Consider the following 17,172-nt stretch of genomic DNA (forward strand, 5'->3'; position numbering starts at 1 on the left):
CACTGAATTTTCATACAAGTGCTTTCTGCACAGGTTACAAGAAGCAGACATACCTTGATGATAACCTGAGAGAAAGTAATCAAGCTTCAAGGTCTCCAGAACATATCTTACTGTCCCCAGGGTATCACAGGGAGCAAGAGGGCACTGCTTGTGCAAATCACATACTTGAAAGTCAGATTTCTCAACTGTAACTAGCAAGTATCTTTTCCATGGATACAGGAGAGCAAAAATATTTTAAAATTACAGCATACAAATGAGGATGCTCAGCTTAAAAAGAAACAAAAGAGTAAAATGCTGTTTTACATAGATGTGCTTCGAACACATCAGCAGTGACTTCCCAGATTTAGAAAAACCCTGACTAAAATAGCTAAATAGTAGCTAAAATCAGCTTTTTCCTCTGAGCAGACACCAAAATCTGTCCATCTGGTCCAAAATACTTTACTGCACATCATCAATGTACACAGGTTGCCAGGAGCTCAAAATAACCCCCTCAAACCTCTTCTACTACACATGCTATAATATGGTTTGCTTAGTAGGCCTTCAGCAAGAGTCTCATTTCAGGCTTCTTGACACTGAAGAGCCCTTGCCAATAGCTGCAAACTACTGCAATCTTCCAAAATTATCAAAATTCCCCAGGTTCTGCCTGAGACATGGAGATATGAATGACAGCCTATTGTTACCCCAGTGACAGTACACGCTCTCCTTAGAAAACGTGTTTCCTTACTTTAACATGAAGACCACCTTTATGGGTGAGCTGAAAAGATTACTGAAATTTAGAACACCATTATAATTTGTGTGTAGGCAAAGTCGATGACTCATCTAGTTATTTTTGCTCCAAATTACTACCCCTCTTAAAGGCAAATGTTTGATAGTCAATTAGCACCTCAGTTTCAAGCTATAAGTTTCTTTTCCAGAAGGGATTCTCCTTTTCCAGGTCATCACAAAACCTGGGGGTTGTGAGTGCTCAATCTGTCTGAAAAGTCATACCTTTTCCCCCAAGGTAGCACTATGTTTACATTCTTAAAAGGTAAGGGGTTGGAACAAGGACAAAGGTGGATGATTGCTGTCACCACTGATTGAATGGCACTATAATTTAGTTTCTGTACTCTTTTATTATAAACTTAAGAAAAACATTAATTCCTATAGACTGCAAATTAATTAGGATTTTTCGTATTTATGCAGACATTCTGAATGTTACCAGAGTATATGGATCAATAAATCAGTATAATATCATTCAGTTTTGTATTTAACTTACCTAAATTTGTCAGGAAAAGAGCAACCTTTTCATACAGCTGTAATAAAGAAGAAACAACCTCTTAGTTACATGACCATCTCAAAAATATTGAACTGCCTTCTAGGAAGAGCAATTGCTCTTGCGTGCTAAATCTGACATTCAGGTGATTTCTTGGATGTTCTGACAATTACAATAAAACTATTGTTTTTAAAAAAATCATTACATAGTAATAATAAAAAAATGATATAATTAAACATGGAAAAGTAATGCTTTTATAGCTTATGCTCAGCTCTTTTTATCCACAATATATGGAGAAAAAAATGCAGTCACTGTCCCTATTTTACATACACAGTGAAAAAGGGTGAAACATCTTTTCCAAAATCACAAAGCAGAACAATAGCTTAACCAGCTTGTGGAACAAGTTACTTGTGGAACATTTATCTCACAAAAAAAATCGCCCTAGAAAAGCATGCTATGGTATGTTGGGTATGTTGGGTATTTTGGGTTTTTTCTTTGGTTTGAGACTTTTCTGGTGCTGAAAGGAAAGGCACTGAAGGGACAAGGTTACTTCAGAGAAAATCTTTAGCAATCCCCACAGCACATTTCCTACTCTGAGCTCGTAACATTTTTCTAAATCCTAAATTGTACTTTGTCCATTTAGCAGATACCATGCTCTCAAACTTTGTAGGAGACTGGTAACTTCAAAGAGCTTACAAAACTAACTTGGAAGGTTTTCACAATCACTATTTGCAAAGGAGTTTTGTGTCTATAACCCAACAACCTCAGTATTACTGTAAATTAATACAAAGATTTTCATTTGCTTTAAATGAAACTGGAGCCTATTGCCATAAATTGCTAAATGTCCTTAAGTCTCACTGATGTCTAGAGGGATACAAACCTTCTCATATTTCAGGCTGAAGTACTTACTTATCCTCAAAGTGCAGATCAGCAATGTTTCTTTTCATTTCCAGTTATCCTTATAAACTCTTGACAAAATTGAATTATGTACAGTTTACAGATCAAACTGCCTGCTTAAGAACTGAAGTCACCCTGAAATCTCTCATCCATATTAATAACCACTTCTTGCTTAGAATAGCTTTTTGCTGCCTTTGGAGTAAATTGTTTTGTTTCAAGTAATGGAAAAGGTAGTTTCTTCTGAATTTAAAAGCATCTCTTAAGGGCAACTGTAAAAGTGCAAAATGTCTAGGTCATTTATATCCTAATCTCAGCAGAGAGTGTTCTATTTTACAAATGTATGTTGCTCTGCAGAAGTGGGTATCAAAACTGTATTTTGTTGCTATTCCTTCTGGAACAGTAAGACTGTGTTAGAGATTCTGTTAGCAATGTTTGGATCTAATTATCTGCTACTGCATTTTATCACTACTAGTCCCAAGGGTCCTTGTTTAGGATCACATTCTGCTCTATGTTCATATTTTCCATGGGCAATATCACTGGAATTAACAGGTTTTATTAACCTAGGCAAAGCTAGTGATTGTCTTCAGGTCAAGGCTGCAGGATTATCTGGGAGACATTATGCTTGAAGGTCATTTTGTTTTGTCATGAAGGATTTGTCAGAGTATGTACCTAGTGCTCAGAGCATCTGGTCTTGAATTTACTGTGGTCTAGACATTTCCCCCCGATGCTTTGAGAGGCTGTCAGATTGTATCAGAATCACTGGTAGTTTTCAAGGCTTCCTAGCAGGGAATTCTCTACTGCTGTACACATATTGGTCTGTTCTGGTTTTATTACTGTATCTTTGCTTGCTCTTCTGGTACTTTTCATAGAATCATAGAATCATAGAATATGATGAGTTGGAAGGGACTCACAAGGATCATTGAGTCCAACTCCTGGCCCTGTGCAGGACACCCCAAGAACCACATGTGCCTGAAAGCATTGTCCAAATGCTTGAGTCAGAGTTCATGGAGGATTCAACTACCTTAATTGCTTCCCCTCAATAAACTACATTAATCCATCATGGGAAGTGGGGGGATTATATGTTCCTAAATCCTTCTTTTGAAAAGCTCCTGCAGCTTCATATTTTGTGGATCTTTTGTTTTCATGAGCTATATCCAGATCTATGGCTGTGGTCGCTGTTGAATGGTAATGAGTCTAAGGCTTAAGAAATACATCTTTGCAGTGCTCCACTTATTTGATGTATTTTAGGAAAAAAAGAAAAGTTTCTCAAAAGGCACCTTCAAGCAATCTTACATTATTTTAAAAAATTCTCTAAGCTGTAAAACTCTTTGAGAACAAAATGATTTTGTTTGTGCAATGTTTCTTTGTTGCTGCTTCACTGCATATACAATGACATAGTGAGAGCTTGGAAATGGATGTTGTACTGGCATAGATATATATATAGTTTTCTTTTTATTTCTCCTATACATATTGTGTGCTTTAAGTTGAGTAAAGAAAACCCCCAAAAGCTGCAGACAACAAACAATAAATGAAAAATAACATAAAAGAGCTCTCAGTACAAATTCAGACAGAAAAACATCTTCTTCCTCTTCTTCCTGTCCTTTCTCAGCCTACAGTCCCACCTAAGGGAAAACACAGAAAAGTCAACAGTTCTAGATAGACTGTCTTAGTCACTAATCCAGTCTTGTCTATGCCAAAGGGTGAAGTAAAATCCTGCAACAAAGACTCTTGGAATTTCCAGCCACAGAAACAAGGGGCTGTTAAGATTAATTTTTAGATGATGGAAATGCTTGGGTATTGCACAGGAAAGAAAGTAGTCTCTAAGCCTGCACGTGGAAATAAGCAGGCCTGAAATAACATCTCACACTCTCTAGGAAATCAGTTAGCACATCTTCTGGAGTAAAGCCTAACATGCTTTTTGCACAAGATGCTAGCTACGGGTTGCTAGAGGTACCCCATCTTGGCTCTAATACCTGAGTGGTTTGTACGTTGATCTCTCCTTCCCCTTAAAATGCATTCCTATAACGTCAGTTGGCAAAAACCTGACAGTGAAAGGCCATACACCTCTTGCCAAGAGCAATGAATAGAAGACACACAGAGCAATATACAGGAGTATCAGCATCTCAATGCAAGGATGAAACTCATTCCCATCTGATATCTGCTATACTGTCTTACTGGGATGTAGAAATTCCATCTTTCTCTCTATCCCAAGTCTGGTTCCAAATCAGTTCACAACAATAACCTGACTTCAGCCAGTCCCAGTTCACTGCACTCAGACAGCACCAGTCTCTGGTGTACCTTGGCAAAGGCCATAGATGGCTCTAGAACAAGTCACATCTGCTCAAGCCTTGCAAAATTTTCAGCCCAAGAGAGTCATCGGGCATAGGGACATTGTGTCTGTATATGCATATCCTCAGTGGTAAACTACCAGAAAAACTGAAACTGGAATTACTGAAAATAGCATAAATAAGAATTTAGCTTGGTCACTGTATTTAAAAAATAACATCAAAACACAATTAGAAACAAAAATATTAGAGAAATGGACTGAAAGCTGCAAATGTATAAAAGGGGAAAAAAAAGAGGCAGAGGATAAAAGAGGGGTATGTCTCCCTAAAATATTTTTAGAACATTCGAACACACTTTACATAATGTTTTGGGTTTGGAATTGTACTTTACATTAATAGTGACTGATATCCATAAATAATAATTCCATGTCTGTCATAGCAAGACACTCCATTCCTGCTGAAAAAAGGAACTGAAAGCATTTGGTGGTCTTCAGATGAAGATATCTACAGCTCTGATGGTATGGGCATAATTTCAGATATGTTAATTTTACTCACCACATTCAGTAGCATGATGATGCAAAAGTTGATGCACACTGCAGTCCCTGTAGTTGCAACCTGAGAGTTATTCCTGATTAAAGCCCACTTAAAGGCAGCAAAAGTGCTGACAGTCACAACACGATAAATAACGATGCCAAAAACAGCAGCAATCACCACACAGATCTAAAGGAAGAAAAAATCAGAGAGAAGAACCTGAAAACCTCCAGTAGAACAGGAGTTAGTTTCTTTCTGAAACTCTGCAAACTAATATAATAAATGAAAGACTTTAAAAATCCATCCCATTTGATTCCAGAGAAAGGTTTCAACATGATTATTCTTATTGTGAAGTTCTTTTTATTTTGCATAATGAAAAATATTTTTGAAATCATATTAAAAAAATTTTTACTTTTAAACATTTTCTTGAAGATGTTTCTCTTCCTTAGCATTAATGTGGGAAACAGTGTTGCCAGCTCTGGGAGTTAGAAATTTTCCTTATGTGCACATGATGTGCAAAGGCTAGTCTCAAGCTGATGTCCCAGTTTGATGATATCATTTGGGACGGATTTGTGCTTTGACAGACTTCACACTTACAGGAAAAAATATCTCCATTTGTAAGCACTGCCTCAACAACAACCCTGCCAAGCTACCCTATCTGTTTCTTCCTACAGTTCTAGACAGTTTCTATCCAGAGAAGGTATCAAGTTCAACCGTCCTTGTAATTTCTTTTCTGATGAAACTTTCAGCAAATCAGTGAAGCAGTTACAATGAGAAATCCATGAAGCTGAGCCAGCCTGCTAAATTTCTTGATGTTCCCTATGCAACAGTTGAGCACTAAATGACAACTGTTTTCCATTCTGACCAATTTATGTCACAGTTTAGCAAGCCACCTAAAGGACAAACTGTTGGGCATTACATGGGTGACTCCTCTCACAGACACTTTGACACAGGACCCATTAGCCACCTTATTAGACAAGGAGAAAGAGTTTCCTCAGTAGAACACCGAAAATTATTTGCTAAAGTGGTGCATTGCGAGGTTGTGCATAGACAAGTTAAACCGATCAAAATTGAGGTATATCTGAGCTAATTAAATGGGCAAAATTACTTGGAAACACTGAATGCTAATCAAGCTGCTTTCATATTTTCACATTCATTACAAAATTGACCGACATAATCTCAATGCAGAAGTAAATGTGCGTGAATGTGATGGATTGTCTCTTGATTCCCTGCATAGTATTGAGGGGAGGAAGGACCACTTTCCTTTTCCTTACCAGGGAACAAGTAGCCTGGTTCAAGCTGTATTAGTAACTGCACTGTGTGAATCAATGCTGAGAAATTTTGACAACTACTCTGACTTGAAGTTTTGGTAAGCGTATAGCTCCTGTGCTTACAGGGGTAATTTTAAAGGGGAGAAATGCCACATTTTAGTCAAGGAACATTGGTTTCTCCATTTCAATTGCACTAGGAATATGAACCCTCTTTCCTTATCTCCTCAATACACTGAAAAACTAGGACATAGTAACATCATTAGACACTCTAGGCATCTTACGTTCTCTGTGAAGTTTACAAAGAACAACTGCCTCTTCTATGGCATCTTTCCCCATCACTCTGCACTGTCCACAAAGGAAAGACAACCAGTGAGCTAGTTCAGTCAGCTGAAGATGGTGCCTAAATGTGAGAGAAACACTATTCTGGTATGTATGTCATTACATGTAATCTTACAGGTACAGCCTTGAAGGAAGGACTTAACTGTGAGACTTAGTGAAGAGTGAATTAGTGTAGGACTTTACAGAAACTTGGGTGATTTGCTATGTAGATTTTCAAGCTGCAGTAAACATGCTAGAGCTTATTTCACTTTATAGCAGTCATATCCAATATTTAGATACTCTATCATCAGAGATAATGCTATTTTGCATTTTTTTCAACTGGTAAATAAATAACAGTTCTCAAACCATAAAAAATATTCCAGATGCAGAAACGATGAGTCTGCTGCATTTATCTGCAAACGCTTGATAAGGCTCTGGCTTCCCAGATATGGGGTTCATTCGTTCTTTCTTGGAGTATTTGGCTTCAAACTGTGGACGTATCTCCTCCTAAGGAACAGACAGACAATGTTCATATACAGCACAGCTAGGAAAAACTCTATAGGAAACTTCAGATCTTTTATCAGGTCACTGTTATTGGAAATTAAATCTTTGCATTCACATCTGGCACAGCTACTATAAAAGATGAGCTGGAAAATCAGGTCTCCTTTCTGAGAATTGGAATAAATCACTGTACCCATAAAAGTATGTATTGAAAGTATTTATTAAAATCCCCAGTTAGCTATTCCTCTAAACAATGCTCTTTCAAACTATGTGTCTGCAAGACAAATCTTTTTAAAGTTGATATCACAGAATTTTTCTGTCTGACATTATCCTACTAATTCTGGGATTTTTCAACAAAGCAAAAAGAAAAAAAAAAACTAACCTCATTTTTCCAAACCAAATTGCTGTTTTTTTAGGTATTTACCTTCCCAATATCAGCAAAATCTTCTCATCATTTTAAAAAGGATCCATGCCATCTAATGCTGCTCAAATGTTTCCTAACTTGGACAATATTATCATCAGGAACAACTTTCAGCAACAGGAATGCCAAATCTTTCTTTGCCATTTAAACCCCTCTTCTGAAATGAAACTTGAGGATTACCTGGGGAGAGACTTGGTTACATCTGTTTACAGCATTTGTCAGAAGACAGGGTTCACTCTTAGTGCAGGTAATACCTCACAGTTTTCAGCTGCAGTAGGGCTACCCTAACACGCAGAGGTTCACCAACAGCCACGTGTCCTGTGCCACTTTACCCAATTCTGACATCCAGGACACTGTCACATATGAGAGAAAGAACCAGGCTATGAGGATGGGCTCTCACAACTGCTGGCAGATGTTAGATCAATGTTTATAGTGCTCTGCTGTATACTGAAGAACTGGCCCATGGTACAGCTGACTACAAGGGAGCAGACAAGAATCCACTTACAAATTTCAGTCACTTCCAACTCTTCAACTGCATTTAATTGAACTCTGACTGACTAAAGTTGTAAATGCCCTGACCTAAAATGACTGCATTGAAATGGGTGAATGTTAACTGCTCACAAATATCTTTAGAATGTGAATAAAAGTGAGATATCCTAAAAGCCTACATCCTTTTTATAAAATTCCCCTGGAAAGGGCAAAAACAAAGACAGTCTTGTCTCATTTTCCTTCTCCCAAGTTTTGAAGACACCTTCTCAGCACAGTTAATTTTCAGATTCACACAGCAATCTTTTACAAACATGTTCATAAGGTTTTATAAAAACAAGTTAAGATTCAGGTATGCCTAACTGCAATGCCTGTGTAACTAATTATGTGCTTGAGGGAACCAGACCTACATAACCTATACACAAAGGCTAAGCATGTTTCTGTGGAGACAGAGTAACACCTTGTTCTTATTCTATGTTGCTTAAGCTGTTCCTGACATATCAGGGCTGCAGGCAGCTGAGCAAACCATAATCTGGCAAAAAGAACCATGTGAGTAGTATTCCTATGTGCCCAGGGGCATGCAAAAGGACAGAGTGTGACAGCGTTGAAGCAGGGTGCTTGAGAATTGCATCCTGTAGATTGTGCAAGGGCTCTGCCGGCTGGCTCACTGAGTCATAGACAAGAAATCCTTACTTCTCTGCAACTCTCTCTGAGCCAAGGTTTAATTATCTTTTACGGTTTGCCCTATAGGGAAGTCCTTATCATATCAACATGTCCTACAATCTCCAGTCAATTCAGATAATGCAACTGCTATTTTTACAGGAATTCTCCACAAAAAAATGAGACTCTGGCATGAACCTTTGTACCTCTTTAATGACACTCAACTGTGCTTGGGGCTGGAAGTAAAAAGTACAGTGTCTGGCTGAGGTTAATGATACAAAGAAAGTGACACTGAAGAGAAAGAAAAAAGTATGCTATTAAGAGCAACAGAAACTATATTCTGTCTGGGAGTGCCAGGAACTGTGTGCAGTTTGTTTCTTGTGGAATGCCCACCCAAGACCCTCCATTTCTCCCACCTTGCACCTGATTTACAAGAACAGGAAATCCAGATATGTAGGATTGAAAGAGCCCGAACACGTTCAGTCCATGTCCAGAGACTGAGGGACCTGGACACTGCAGGGGTTGCTGCATCCCTTCCTTGGGTGAAAATCTAAACTAGTGAGGAATTTGCAAGGTTGGATATCTGAATAAATATAATTGTCCTTTCTTATTGTTTCATTTATTTGCCTCTTCATTTAGAACAGGAAAGAGATAACAAAGTGATAGGAAGCCTTATGATTTTTTTTTCAGTCTACTGTTGGTAGGAGTTAATAAATTTCGCTCTGTAGCAAAATCTTGTTTTTCAATTTGTGCATGAAGACTAAAGGAAGCAAAAGCTAGACATATAGTGTTGTTAAAATACCAATCTTCATTATCAAAAGCTTGTGATTTACAACAGTAATTAGACCTCTTTAATTGATTTCTTCGAAATAACTAATAAAAGCAATCAGCTGATTTTGTCCAGTGATAACTGAATGGAATGTAGATAGGAAATTTAATTAGCAGTGGTTTTCTTAGAATGTAGCACTTCAAGGAGTAAAATTTTCACATTATGGAGACAAAATTCTCATTGACTTCTCACTGTTCGTATCACTTCACGATCAAACTCCACAGGATGTGTCTTTTCTACCTACATAAAATAGACTGTTTTCCTTCCTTCCCACTTCTCAAATATGGATAGTTCCAAGTCTTTACTCGTAGGTGAAACCATACTGATTTCTGGAGTATCAAATACAGATTAATATGCACTGCCTTAGACCAGATCTTTGTGCTCTAGAAGAGCTACTCTATATTGCTTTGTGAAATATATGCTTTTTTTTCCCCAAGAGTTTTCTAATCCTTCAACAGGTGAATTCTTGAAATAGTCCTATCCTTCCTAGTCCAAGGATATGTTGTCCTCTGTAGCCCAGATGTAGAAAAAAAGATTTGTAGATCAAAAATCTGAAGCTTGGTCACTGATATGATTATATCATCCCCAGAAGTAAGTCTTCATGCAAAGCCTGCAGTTTGCAGGTCATCCTGTTTGCAGCTGAAGGTAATGGCAAAGTGATGAATGATCTCAACACTGCTTCATCTGGGACACCTGCTTCCAAACTGTGACTTTCTTAACGGTAACGTCCTTTGAAGCCCACAGTGCCAATGGAAAAGTGCAGCATTATATACTCAAGAAGAGGAGACAGTGGTCCATAGAGCTGACTCTAAAGCAAGGACATGCTTGAGTTGTGCAATAGACATGGACACTGGCAGCTGTAGCATCTTTGGAGAAGACATCTCTGGGAAGCAATCAGCTCCTGCTCTTGGGATCCCACTGAATGCTGAACAAAGGAGGAACTGATGCCTGAAATGCCAATAAGATACTGATGTTCTGATAACTGGTCACACAAATCTTTGAGATCTCACCCAGGTGAGTTCCTATTAGCATCTTTAACCTCTAATTTGAGAGAGAAAAGTATCATGTGGCACACTACTTCTGAAAAGACTGCTACCTGCTGCTGTAGAGGCTTATAAAACTCCCTCTAGACCTGTAAGGAGGTGCAATGAATAGCTCTGAAGCATGTACAATCATTAGTAGTCCTGACTGAGATCTTGTTGACAGAGCTCACTGGAAAAATTCTGCTGTGAGAATAAAAGACCAGCTGACCATCAGCAGGGAGCAGGTATCCTCTGAAAATTACCAATATGCAAATGTCATCCTGCAGGCCAAACTGAAATAATCTGCCAGAGGGAAATAAGCATCTCTTACGAAAAAACCAATGTTATTTAATAGGCATCATGAAATAAACACATCATATTTCTACAAGGACAGTTTCAACTACCAGAAACTCTTTCAGGCTTTTTGGCTGGTGGAGGAAAAATCTAGAAACTGCACTCTCTCTTCTCTTTTCGGTGTTTATTCCAGCTAAAGTCTTAGTTGCATAGGCATGATAATGCTTTTCCAAAAAAGCTTAAATAGCAGAGAGTGAGTCATAGCAATGCTTTCCTCCAGGCTCCTTAGGAAGACATGCACTTTCCATAGTAGCATCGAAGTTATACCTGGAATTTGAACGTGTGCATAAAGAGAAGAGGGAAACAGAATCAGAAGGGATCCTAATTGGGCTTGAAGCTGTTGTGGTCACATCTAAGTAAAAGACTCCCCCAAGCACTACCATAGCAGCCAGAAATCACTTAGTAGTATTACATAAGAAGCTAATAAAAAGCCCAAGCAAAGAAACAAGCAGAAAAATCCCCCATCACTTAAGGACAACCTTACCAAGAAATTCAATATTTGTAAATGAACTGATCATAGAAGATTCAGGTGGATGGCTTTATAAATCAGCATAGTACACATCCAAGTGGGTTAAATGGTGAAAGATGAAGATATATAGCATCTTAGACTAAATACATCTGCAAGAACTGACTTCCTGGGAAAAAAAGGATCTCATATTTTCAATACTTACTTTTGTATTTTGTTAGTTTTAAGGCTCCTTCCCATTCCAGGGACATGGACAGAGCTATAATAGTCACTTGGAAATTGCAGTTTGGTGCAGTCATCTTTTGTCTTACCTGTCAGCAGCAGTAGCAGCTTTTTTGCAACTAGATATTAGGGAACATGATCCCTGCAGGTCAATCCTGACTGCTATTTGAACCTCAAGCAGGATTGTCTCAATGTAGTCTCTCTGTGACTTGCCAGTATGGGCAAGAGCAGGCTGCTAATCTCAAGAGACTTAAATCAGTATCAGAGTATTTCCTAAATACATGACAATTATTGTGAGGTATCGCCAAGAACTCACTGAATATGACCACACATAATAATATTCCTGTTGCTGTAAAGAAATCAGTTTCCAGTTGGTAAGTTATTTCATGTTATGTTCTTGGGATATTTTCTTAGTTGTTAAGCATTTAATAAAAAAATATCCCAGCAGCAAATGAGCAATTGTACCATTTCATGGCCTCACTCAACTACATTGCCTCATAGAGACAAAAAATCTCATAACTCAGAAGTCTATTCCTCTTCTGGCAAGATAAATACTCCACAAAAGCAGGAATATAGAAGTTCAACTGCATTGAGACAACTACAGCAGCCTCTAACCATCTCTCCAAGAGTTTCAGGACAGTCTCTATAGAGGAAGGAAAGCAGACTTTGTGGATATCTGTAGTCTAAATCCCACTCAAGGAACATTCTTTCTGCCATATCCATCTTGCTTTTGTCCTGCATAATAAAACCTTCTAGTTCCACTTACACCTCAGTTCACAGTCCCAAGAGCATGTTGTTCCTTTCTGGTAAACACTACAGGAAAAGGTTAAGGTTATTTTTTGCTATTTAGGTTCCTCCCTAAGGGAATTTCCTCTACCAACACAGGATGAAATAAGTCCTTTGAGTTTGTTCATCTCCCCCTCTCTCTCCACAGCACTTTTCAAAAAAAAAAGAGCACCTGAATGTTCAGAAGCTGGTACAAGCCTCAAAAGGCTTTCTTTCCATCAATACTCCTAGTGACTACGTAAAAGAATAAATAAAAGCTCATTTGCCAAATTTCGTGGTACCTTGGGTTGTCAAGAATTTCCTTGGATTAAACAGCAAAATTTGTTAGCTACCAAAACAAAAATGGATTTCCCACAAAGTGCATTTTCCCCATGAAATCTTGCAAATTAATTTAGATTTACAAAGATGTAAAAAGTGAGGACAGTCTGGCTCAGAGAAAGTTTCTTCATGTTTCAGAGGAAAATTTTAAGGAGAAAAATGCTTATTTCATAGTTTATAAAGATTTGAATAATGAATTGAAAATAAATCCAAAATAAAACCACAAATTTGTAACAAAATCTCTTTGTTTTAAAGACCAGGGTGTACATTTTTTTATACAAACCTCTTCTTCTTCCCAGTCTATCAAGTCCCAGTCATAAGCAATTACGGCTCGCCTTCTTTTCCAAAACTCCAGAAAAACAGTAGCTGGAGCAAGTAGAAAAAAGATACAAAATTGGTTTTAAGTCAAGAAAATCGTAATGAGTATCACAGAACTGTTGAATGAAGCTGTTACATTATTTTAATTTCTTTGCATAAACAGGTTCCTTTGAACAGCAAATCTTGCTGATGATCAAAACTGCTTTCAGAAAGCATGGCTTTCTAAGGATTACTTTGCTTGCTTCAAGTATGATTGAGGCTTTAGAAATTTCATTTAGTGCTAAATGAGAATGTTCAATTTCTAACCAACCAAGGGAGGGCTCTCAAAAAGTAAAATTGTTCCTGTGAGTCATCACTACCAGATATAGCAGATTTCTGATGAAGCTAAAGGTTTCTTGGGGTTTTCTCTTGCAGATAAAGTAGTAACTTTCTTTCTTTGAAGACCATTTACAATATACAGAAACCAGAACCCACTGGAAGTGCATTCCAGTGCATATGCAAACCTGTAGAGTACTACTGAAGAAATGGGAACTTCTGTTTTACACCTTTCTAATCCAGACCCTTTTTTACACTACCTAAGTTCATATACGTGATGTGGCATTAACATCTGATAATTAAACATTGTATTGTACAGCCCTTATTGATAGAGTTCAAGACAGAGTAACAGGCCTGCACATGACTGCTGTGGGAATATGACTGGGAGTAAAACTAGAGGACTGGGAAGTTATATTCACATTCTAACAGAGGTTAGAATGGTAGGGAAATTATATGGTGAAATGCAATTGATACTTCCTGAATGAAATGTGGTCAGCATGCCCAAAACCTATTCCATGATTATTCCCTCTTCACACACAATCTACAACCTTAAGCACATGCTAAAGGGGATGGAGTAGAAGGTGGAGTGGAATGGAGACACTGTGACCAGCCTCTGGTGTAATCCTTGCAGGGAGTGGATCTCGATGGTACCTTGTAGATAAACCCCATAGCAGCTGTCACCCAAAGGAGACAGGAGAAGATGTCTTCCTGCTGAACAAGCAACTGTGGTGGAATCACTCTCTTTGGATGAACTTGGTTCATTATAATCTAACTGTATTACTAACACACACCTCCATCCCCAAGTTACCTACCTCCAAGGTATGACCACCCCTCATGGAGCATGTGCTCTATATTTTATTGACTATATATTTAAAAGAGAAGTGAGAGAATTTTACACCAGTAAGTAACAAACGTATGTGAGTCACTCTAGCTCCACATAAATGTGAAGAAGTAGTATAAAAGTAAGTTAAGAACTGGGAAAAGTCATAACTTTTGGAATCAGTTGATGGTCTGAACCTGTCTTATCCCCCTATAGGGATGCCTATTGGGTAAGAGCATTCTATGCTCTCTGATCATCTTGAGCTACATTTAATTGGTGATTAGAGCTTGTCTGTACATTGCTTTGAACAAGTTTTTGCAGTCAGACTCTATCACCATCATTCTTCAAACCGTAACCTATCACAATTTTCTATTATCAGTGTGTATATTAACAAACTGTTAATGTGAGTCCTTCAAGGGTGCTAGCAGTTGCTGGCAGTGGGTAACATATTCAACCAAAAGTGTGAAGATCTGGGAGGGGGTCTCTCTTATGCTGTTGGCACGTGTCCCTGAGCAAGTTAGTCGAACCATCCTCTGATCCAGCAGACTGGTCAGTGGAGAGTCACCATAACAGGATGTTGACAGACTGACGTGCCACAAGGGTCTTGGCTTTCCTGCAGCACTGACAGACCAATCAAACACTAAGGATTTGAGGAAATCCCCCTTTTCATTTGACAACCGTGCTTCCATTTTGTGATGGAAAGAACGATTAAGGAAACAGTAATAAAATAATAGGCACATAATCTGAAGATTAATACTGAGCCTGTTTATAGTTAGAGGGGTTTTAAAATTTATTTTGCAAAAAGAATGTAGAGGCTGTCTAAAGCCAACACAAATCAATGGACAGGCTTCCTTTCCCACTGTGAAGTTTGGCTCTTTCCTTTATTGTTTACTGAAAAGCAGCAGGCTGCTAACCACAGAGAACATAAACCTCTTTGTTCATGAGGTAGCACAGTATCAGCTGTAACAGTGTCACAATAGTCTGGCAATATGTTCCACATCCAGCCCTAAAAGCATCTCCTTAATAGTCTGTCTGCCCTACTGCAGCATATTGATAAAAATGGGACATGATACTAAACACTGGCATTAGTTTGGCAAAAGTGAATTTTTAATAAGTAAGAATTATATTTTATTGTACTAGTCAATGCAGCTAAGGTATGCTTAGAAAATGAACACTACAAGCAGATAAGGTAAAGTATCAAAAACATGTTTAGGGAGCAGATATTTGGTTTAAAGGCATTTACCTGTGTCATGTCCTTCTTTTTCCGACAGCTGGAATTATGTTACACCAGGTCACAGATTTCACAGAATATTCTGAGTTGGAAGGGACCCACAAGGATCATCAAGTCCAACTTTTAAGTGAATGACCCATACAGAGATCAAACCCACAATCTTGGTGTTATTAGCACTAACCAACTAACCAGCTGCTTTGATTTAATCTAGTAAAATTAATGAGCCTAATGTTTCTATAAATTTTTGTAATAATTGCAGTATGATTGGTTGGTGTCAGCAAAACTAGTAAGTTCTAATGAGGCTCCACTGCTGCTGAACCACCACATGGTTCATTCCTTGATTTTTTTCTGGTAGGGTTGTTTGTCTCCTATCAGCTCATATTGAATTATTTTGTACAGGATAAACAAGTAGTCCTGCACTTTTTGGAGACCTGGGAGAAAGAAGCATGATTACTACCATTCTGTTTTCATTCCAAAAAATATCTGGTAGCAGTATTCCAGTGGGCGTATGAGTCCCGTGCATGAACCTCTCAGATATGCCTGTGCTGAACAATACTTCCTTTCTTCCTTGTTTTTCACACACCTGGAATGAGGAATCTATACATATTATATGTAGCATATTTAGCACCTCTCAGAGTAAGTATGTGCAGTTCCTTAAAGCTTCTTTAGAAAGCTATTTTCTAACTGTTAAGTAGTAAACAGGATGATCCATACAGTGCTGTTTTAGCTTTCACTGTTACACTTTTCTGCCTCTATCCAGGTCAGTATGTAGTTTTACCTTGCTAGATAGTTTAAAATTTGCTATAAATAACCATCTTTGATTGATTCACTGTGCTACTTAGGTCTTCTAAAACTTAAGGTACTGCATTTTGAAATTTCTCTGCTTCTGTTTTGGTCAGGTAATTACAAATACCCTCTAAAAATTTTAGCATTCATTTTCAACTTTAACACTCAACAGGACACAACTGTACTTATTGTTGCCCTATTTTCCAGTTGGTATGTTTAAACGAGATGCTGCATATTATCAAAAAGTCCTGCTTGGAATTTTGAATTTCTCATTTGCCTTAGCTCCCAGATCTTTTGCTATCTTTTTCTATACAGTGCTTGTCCTACTTCAGAGCTCAGCCTTGCAGCTGAGTTCTCAAATCCACTTGTACAAACAGCTGTCTTAATATCACTTCCTCAGTTGCTTCTGTAATAAGTTGTGATCTTATCTAGTAATGCAGTAAATAACTTTATCCTGACCTTTTCTGAGAAATCCTCTCTCTATTGTATTTCAGAACACTATTTAATATATCCATCCTGACTCCTTGAATATATTCTATATTGCAGGAGTATTGCTGAAGAACATCCTTAAATTCTATCTCCTCAGAGAGCAGATCAATGTGAACATTTTATGCTAGAGGCAAGGTTTGTAGGAAAGTAATATCTTTTATCAGACTAACTGATAAATTTAGAAAAATTGTTTTGTGTTGGCATTTCTCATTGCTTGAAAAAAATGTTAAATTCTTCATGCCAGGCTTTTTTTTTGCCTCCTAACTTTGCCTTTCAGCAAGAGTTCTAAAGCTACTTCCTTTATCAAAGGAAACATGCTTCTAGCTAGACAAGAAGAAATTTCAAAAAGGATTTTTCTTGTGTCCCTTAGTCCCTCATAGATACGCAGAGACAGAGAAACTACCACCGGCCCACTTTATCTATAACAGTGCATTAGAAATGACAAATTGCTGGACTTTCCTGTTGAACAGTTACAGAACTTTGCTACTGAGCTTCAGGAAACATCTTGACAGTAACATCTTTGCAATAGGTTTCCCTAGTATCTCAGTTTTGGAAAAGCAAAAGCTACAATTCTGTCTGGCTTTACAGAAACAT

General features: G+C 37.9%; 1 protein-coding gene across 5 annotated transcripts in view; it reads right to left on the reverse strand.

Annotated features, from left to right (window-relative positions):
- Positions 1-17,172, reverse strand: part of ANO4 (anoctamin 4) — a 109,255-nt gene that overhangs the window by 22,654 nt on the left and 69,429 nt on the right. For all 5 annotated transcript variants that reach the window (XM_029963605.1, XM_029963604.1, XM_018080770.2 and 2 more), the window contains 4 exons: positions 12,903-12,985; positions 6,921-7,061; positions 4,990-5,154; positions 1,256-1,292 (listed from right to left, as the gene is read on the reverse strand). In XM_029963605.1, coding sequence (XP_029819465.1) covers positions 1,256-1,292; positions 4,990-5,154; positions 6,921-7,061; positions 12,903-12,985 — 426 coding nt within the window. The remainder of the gene's footprint in view (positions 1-1,255; positions 1,293-4,989; positions 5,155-6,920; positions 7,062-12,902; positions 12,986-17,172) is intronic.

The sequence above is a fragment of the Manacus vitellinus genome, unplaced genomic scaffold, assembly GCF_001715985.3.
Source record: "Manacus vitellinus isolate BGI_N305 unplaced genomic scaffold, ASM171598v3 scaffold_5_pilon, whole genome shotgun sequence".
Lineage (NCBI taxonomy): Eukaryota > Metazoa > Chordata > Aves > Passeriformes > Pipridae > Manacus > Manacus vitellinus.